This window comes from Trifolium pratense, linkage group LG1 (genome assembly GCF_020283565.1).
Source record: "Trifolium pratense cultivar HEN17-A07 linkage group LG1, ARS_RC_1.1, whole genome shotgun sequence".
Taxonomy (NCBI): domain Eukaryota; kingdom Viridiplantae; phylum Streptophyta; class Magnoliopsida; order Fabales; family Fabaceae; genus Trifolium; species Trifolium pratense.
Genome location: NC_060059.1, coordinates 27379601 through 27386843, shown reverse-complemented (window position 1 = coordinate 27386843; position 7243 = coordinate 27379601). Strand labels below are relative to the sequence as shown.

The window sequence follows — 7243 nt, the reverse complement described above, 5'->3', positions numbered from 1 at the left end:
TTAAATATTGGACAAAACTTACATGCATTTTCATACATGCATTTCTTACTTTTCCTCTCATAAAGAGGTAGTTTTTTTTATTAAAAAATAATTTTCTTTTATTTTTTCAAAATGAAAAAACACAAATAACCACCTCTTTGTGAGTGGAAAAGTAAGAAATGCATGTTTGGAAATGCACGTAAGTTTTGTCCTTAAATATTTTATCTACTTCCCTTAGGTTATTATTATCACCAAACATTGGATAGTCTAGCAACCCTAATTTTTCCCCTTAATCATTTCATTATCTTGCCTAATTTGTATCACACTACGTGTGTATGGCCCATTTTCCCCTTAATTGATACATTGGTATATATAAACTCTACCCACTATTTTCCATAATCAATTTTCTTGCATTATAACCATCTCCCTATTGAAAACTGTTTGAAAAAGAATGAAACACTTGCGAAGATGTAAGAGAAGTGAAAGATGTGGAGAAATGGTAATGAATAATACACACTAACTTGTAGAAGAAGATCATGAGATTTAGAGTTTGACACAAGGTTGAAGATGAAGAAAAGATTTGTTGAACGATAAAAAATAGTAAGGTTAGTTAATTTGTGATTAATTAGTAATTAGGGTTGTTGTATTTGATCTGAGTTAATATTTTTGTACCGTTAGAAGTTTTATCGTCCGTGTCCCCGCGAGCTTAGCTCAAACCCCAGACACTCCACTTATTAATCTTTAAAGTGGATTTTCTAGCTATTAGGCTACTTGACAAAAAAAAAAGTTTTATGGTCGTTTGAATTTGAGAATTTATGAAAATAATTTATGCAAATAAACAAGTTTCACAAGGTAGTTTATAAAAAGATAATTTACGATGTTATAATTTTTGTTAGTGGGAACTTATGAACTAATTTTGTAAGATAGCTATTTGTGAGTGTCTTATAAAATTGGACATCGATTTAGTAGTTTTTTTTTTTTTGGTACATCAATTTAAGAGATTGTATTGGATTGAGATTTCATAGGATTTTAAAAGACTTTTTTATGACAAAAAAATCTTGAGGTATTCAATCAAGACTTTTACAAAAGTTAAATAAATCTTATGGTATTCAATTAAGACAAACAAGAATTTTTTTTTTTTCGGGGCAACAAAATCCGTTGGTATTCAATTGAGATTTGATACTACTTTTAAAATGTCTACTGATATTCAAAAGTCTATTGATTTTGATGGATTCTTTTTTGGAATGGATTTTGAGAGACTTTTTATTTTCATCAATCTCACCAAAAGCCTTGAGACTTTTTTGAACTCTCCAAGACTTTTTATTTTCATCATCAGTGTCAAATTTTTTTTTTTTTTGTAGTGCACTATATCAAATTTCTTCTTCTTCTTTATTACTTTCATAGTTCATCATCACTTTTTCTTCTTTTTTTGTTTACTTTTTCAAGAATCTCACCAAAACTTTTTCAAACTCTCCAAGATTTTTTACTTTCACCATCATTATACCAGTTCTTCTTCTTCTTCTTCTTCTTCTATCAAATATGTTTTTTTGCAAAAAAATATTTTAACAAATTCTACATCTTTTTTACAAACTTTTGATTCATTACTTTTTACAGCAAATTTTTTCGTTACATTCATATGCTTCTTTTCCCATCATTGGTGGTAGTGGTTTTTATTTGTGATTAGAAAAATGTAAGATTTTTTTTTTGCTTAAATATTTGGATTCCCAAAAAAATATAATTTCTTTTATTAAAATTTATTGATTCTTTTAAAAATTTTCTAATATACAAAAGTTTCATAATATATAAAGTATTACGAAATCTTGATTGTAAAAAGCCTTTTGAAAAAAATCTCTCAAAATCCATTCAAATCATGTGTTAAAAATCTTGATCGTAAAAAAGTCTTGTAAAAAAGTCTTTAAAATCTCATAAAATCAATATAGCCCAACAAAATCTCATAAAATCATCAAGACATTTTTTTTTGCAAAAATTGTGTCATGAAATCTCAATTCAATATACCCCATAGAGTTTATTTACTTCAAAAAATAAAATGAAAAAAAATAAAAATAAAAATAAAAAGGTTTTATTTTTCTTGACAGAATAAAAAAGAGGTTTTTTGTACCAAAAAAAAAGAAAAAAAAGAGGTTTTATTTTTCATCACCATAACAAAAAAACTACGTCGTTTTGGATTAGGTTTCTAAACCCTAAAAAACAAATCTCAGTCAGCTTCTTCTTCCCTTTCGCAGTCTCTGCTCATCATCAGAAAATGGCGGAATACGATCTGACACCTCGCATGGCACCAAATCTTGACCGTCATTTAGTCTTCCCTCTCTTAGAGTTTCTTCAAGAGAGACAATTATACGACGATAACCACATCCTTAAGGCTAAGATCGATCTGTTGAACAACACAAACATGGTTGATTACGCTATGGATATTCACAAGACACTTTACCATACTGAAGATGTTCCTCAGGATATGGTTGAACGTAGGGCTGATGTTGTTGCTCGTCTCAAGTCTCTTGAAGATGCTGCTGCTCCTCTTGTTGCTTTTCTTCAGAATCCTGCTGCTGTTCAGGAATTGAGGGCTGATAAGCATTATAATCTTCAGATGCTTAATGACAAATATCAGGTTTTGTTTCATCGATTTCTTACTCTTTTTTATCATATGAATGAATGTGATTATGATAGTTTGTTTTCAAGAAATGATTGATTTTAGGAGTAATCAGTTTTTAATCATAGCTTTGAAGGACAAAAAGTAATTAATTCATTAATCAGTTGTTTCGTTAATTGAATATATGGGATGAGAGACTCCTCATAAGTCATAGGTCATGTATAAACTGTTTCTATGAAGTACCTTGTTGAGCTTATTTACTTCATAAGCTTAAACCAGTTTATGGGCAGCATATAAGCTATTTTAAATTTTTAATAAGCTCTTTCAATCCTATAGTAGTTATGTCATAAGACAATCCTATAGTAGTTGTTTCAAATGCCCATAATATGCTATCTTGCTAATAAGGATCTTAAGTTTTTATTGACTCAGACCTTGTTGGGTGATTTAACTCCTCTTTGTTTCTAATGACATACCACTTTTAATTAACTGAGATTGATAGAATCATAGAAATGTAATATCCTCCCATTGTATTTTCAAGCACGTATTTTTCATAGCATTTTTCTTCTGGAAGTTTTAATTTTGTTGTATTTGAATTCTGACTTGTTAATGGTTGATTCTGTTCTAACAGATTGGTCCTGCACAGATAGAGGCATTATACCAATATGCGAAATTTCAGTTTGAATGTGGAAACTATTCTGGTGCTGCTGACTATCTTTATCAGTACAGAGCATTATGCACAAATAGTGAAAGGAGTTTGAATGCATTATGGGGAAAGCTGGCAGCTGAAGTATTGATGCAAAATTGGGATATTGCTCTTGAAGAGCTCAATCGCTTGAAGGAAATAATTGACTCAAAGGTTGTTCATCATTTCATGTATTGTGTAGCACCACTTTCTTGCTTGTAATGCTGATATTAATAAAGAAGTACTGTTGTTGAATTTTTTTGCAGAATTTTTCATCACCTATTAATCAGGTGCAGAGCAGAATATGGTTGATGCATTGGAGCCTGTTCATCTTTTTCAACCATGATAATGGAAGAACACAGATAATTGATTTGTTTAATCAGGACAAGTATGCATTTTTGACTTATATTCCCTTTCCTCGTATGCCTTCATTTGTTCTTAATCAGAACACAAATATTTCCTATATTTTGCTTTTGTTGCTAATCTGCATAATAATCAGTCAATATTGCTTCTCACTCTGGGGTGACTTTAGTATTTTAAATGTTGCTTTGTCTAATATATGTGATATCATTTCTAGGTATCTTAATGCAATCCAAACTAGTGCTCCACACCTTTTGCGATATTTGGCCACAGCATTTATTGTCAACAAGCGCAGGAGGCCTCAATTCAAAGATTTCATAAAAGTTATTCAACAAGAGCAGAATTCATATAAGGACCCCATCACCGAGTTTCTGGCTTGTGTTTATGTCAACTATGACTTTGATGGTGCACAAAAGAAGATGAGGGAGTGTGAAGAAGTAAGTTCCCTCTCTGAAGCGGTGTAAATGTTCATTCACTTTTTCTTTTAATATGTGTCCATGTTAAGGTACATGCTATACCTCTATGTGTTGATTATAATACGCTTACCATTTGTAAAAATGCAGGTAATTCTCAATGATCCCTTCCTTGGTAAACGAGTTGAAGAAAGCAACTTCTCAACTGTACCATTAAGGGACGAGTTTCTTGAAAATGCCAGGCTCTTTATTTTTGAGACATATTGTAGAATACACCAACGCATTGACATGGGGTATGTACCTAATATCTGATACAAGTATCATAGTTTCCGCCAGGTTTCACAACTTATGTATAAGCCTATATTTTTCACTGGGAGAAACACATTTCGACTTCTGCACCATTGATCTTTGATAGTCTATCAAAATCAAATGCACAAAATAAGAGTTGTGCTTTTTCTTTTTTGGTCAAATGTTTTGCCCTATGATGCTTTATTATCTCTGTGATTTTTACTTTGTCGATGATTCCCTCCTGTCTACATTACATGCAAGACAACTAAATATTTTACTATAGGGTGCTTGCTGAGAAGCTAAATTGCTGATATTTCTTTTAAACAGGGTACTTGCTGAGAAGCTAAATTTGAAGTACGAGGAGGCTGAGAGATGGATTGTGAATCTCATCCGTGGCTCAAAGCTTGATGCCAAAATTGACTCTGAAACTGGAACGGTTATCATGGAACCTAATCATCCAAATGTGTAAGTTGACTTTGTTACTGAGTTGATAAATAAGGGCATTTATATTATGGCTTTCTACTATATTAACTTATGTAGCAGCATGTCGTATATCTGTGTCAGTGATTCATAGGACTATAAATTATTATAGTTTATAATAATTAGTATTCTGGTTTTCCTCGTTTTCCTTTGTTTCTAGGACCCTTAATTTTTGAATTGCTTCATGTCCAGGTATGAGCAAGTGATAGACCATACTAAAGCCCTTAACGGCCGCACTTACAAGTTGGTCACTCAACTTCTGGAACATGCACAAGCTCAGGCAGCTCGATAAGCTGTAGGTAGACTGAGGAGGGTGTTTGTTCTATTCCCGAATGCATCAATTTGAACCCAAATTAAAATTATTATTGCGTTGAAACTGAACAGTTTAACAAACTTGATTGTTTCAAGATTGAAGAAAAAAATGGAAATTATGTATGTTTGTAAACTAAATTTGTCTCCTTGGGTTCAAAAGCATATCTTGAAATTTCTTACAACTTGTTCGTCGGAAGATTCTTAGAAAAGAACCCTTCTTTTTGTGCTCTCCAGTTTTTAATTTTATCCCCTTCGTGAGTTAAGTATCAAGTGTGAAAAAAAAGGTTTGCTGCCAACAGAGCGAAAAAAGTTCGCACTTTAAGCGGTGAACCTATTGGCGGTAAAAAAAAGTCCTCCTTAAATCAAATTGTGCAAACATGTGGCCAAATTTGATTGGCCACGTGTGGTTGTGACATGGCATCCATCGATAACAACTTTTTTGAAAGAGGGACACATGTGAAGGGTTTGAAATAGTTCATTAAAAACCAAAAATAATGAATATTCATCTTTTGTTCATCCTCATCTTCATCGGGTTCAACATCTTTATCACTAATTTATCACAAAGTACACTAAAAGACACCTTGATACTGTATTAATCTATTTGTTTTGTTTTCTTCAATCTTATTCTAAACTTCCAAAATCGAAATTGCCAATTCTCATTAAACTCTAAATTTACCGAACTTAATTTTTTTTAGGTTTAATTGAATGTTTCAAACCCCTCACATGTCTACCTATTTTAAGCCTTTTATTATGTTACAAATATATAAGATAAATTATTAATATGTGCATGTTTATAAAGACAAATGATAAATAAGATAAATGATTAACATGTACACATTTTATGCAGATAAAAGACGAATATGTTGTAAATAAATCTCTTATATTATAAGCTTGTATACACAAGTAAACCCTAAACCTAATTTGTTTTCCCTCCACTTTTATCTTGCAGTTTTTTATTAAAAAATAATACAATTTTGTCTTGACTAAGATTCAAACCCACGAACGACCCTTCAATGCAAGACAATATTTTCAACCACTATGGCAAGAATACCAATTATGATTAAAATTATGTGCAATAATTGATAAGCACCATCGATTTTCATATGAAAGATTTCATACAACAATTAAACACCATCAAATTACATTGCACAATTTAAACAATTAAAAATCGATAATTAGAAATATAGCAAATCATCAAATCATACATTTTCTTAGTGTTTTATTTTTCGAAAAAATTTACATTTTTTTATCCTAATTCAATTTTTTTACTAATTAACTAAACATGTTAACCATTTTCTTAGTGTTTTTTTTACGAAAAGAAAAAAATCATTGGACATAAAAGTTTTTTTTTTTTTTAACTAAACATGCTAAGAAAAATATACTTTTTTATGTCTTTCTGAACTTAAAAGTTTGTTCATTTTGATGAGTATGGTTGATCGTATTACTGCAAATATATATATCAAGGTGATATTTATGCAAATAGTAGTTGACTCCAGATATATATCAACGTGACTATATTATTAATTACGAAAAAATCACTGATTCACATTTGTTTCTTTTGCTAACAATGTATCCTAACCTTTCTGGATCAAAGAAGATTGTTTTCTGAATGGGTTTTGGGTGTTGGCGATGGAGAAATTGAAGATGACAACGACGATGATTTAGAACTTGACATTCCATCAGATTTATTGATTCCAAATTCAGGTGATCCTCTTGCTTCTATCGTTGAAAGCACATATCCCCAACTTTTACAAAACATGAACGATATAACGTGTTTTCAAAATAGAGCTATATTAGCTCCTAAAAATTCAATAGTCGACACAATAAATGATTATATGTTGGATTTAATTCCTGGTGAAGAAAAAACATATTTGAGTTATGATACTCCACTCGCAGAGAATGTAGATGGTCAAACAGTGAATGATGTTCATACTCCGGAATTTTTTAACACGATTTCTACGTCGGGACTTCCAAATCACAAGTTGAGACTTAAACTTGGAGTTCCCGTTATGCTATTAAGGAATTTGAATAAAAAAATTAGGATTATGCAATGAAACAAGACTTATTATTGCAAGATTGGGAAAATGTGCTCTTGAAGGAAAAATTATTTCAGGAAGTAAT

General features: G+C 31.0%; 1 protein-coding gene across 1 annotated transcript; it reads left to right on the top strand.

The window, feature by feature from the left end:
• Positions 1–2114: 2114 nt before the first annotated feature.
• On the top strand, positions 2115–5304 carry LOC123902535 (eukaryotic translation initiation factor 3 subunit E). Its single transcript, XM_045952296.1, has 7 exons — positions 2115–2605; positions 3216–3443; positions 3536–3657; positions 3847–4066; positions 4193–4335; positions 4658–4795; positions 5003–5304. The coding sequence occupies exons 1-7, from the start codon at positions 2243–2245 to the stop codon at positions 5100–5102; spliced, it is 1314 nt and encodes a 437-aa protein (XP_045808252.1). The 5' UTR covers positions 2115–2242; the 3' UTR covers positions 5103–5304.
• Positions 5305–7243: the final 1939 nt, after the last annotated feature.

What these genes read in the sequence shown, in the direction of transcription:
- LOC123902535 (XM_045952296.1), top strand. Translation starts at nt 2,243, where the DNA reads ATGGCGGAATACGATCTGACACCTCGCATGGCACCAAATCTTGACCGT. An exon ending in AGGAAATAATTGACTCAAAG is followed by an intron (nt 3,444 to 3,535) that starts GTTGTTCATCAT and finishes ATTTTTTTGCAG; the next exon opens with AATTTTTCATCACCTATTAA. An exon ending in AGATGAGGGAGTGTGAAGAA is followed by an intron (nt 4,067 to 4,192) that starts GTAAGTTCCCTC and finishes GTAAAAATGCAG; the next exon opens with GTAATTCTCAATGATCCCTT.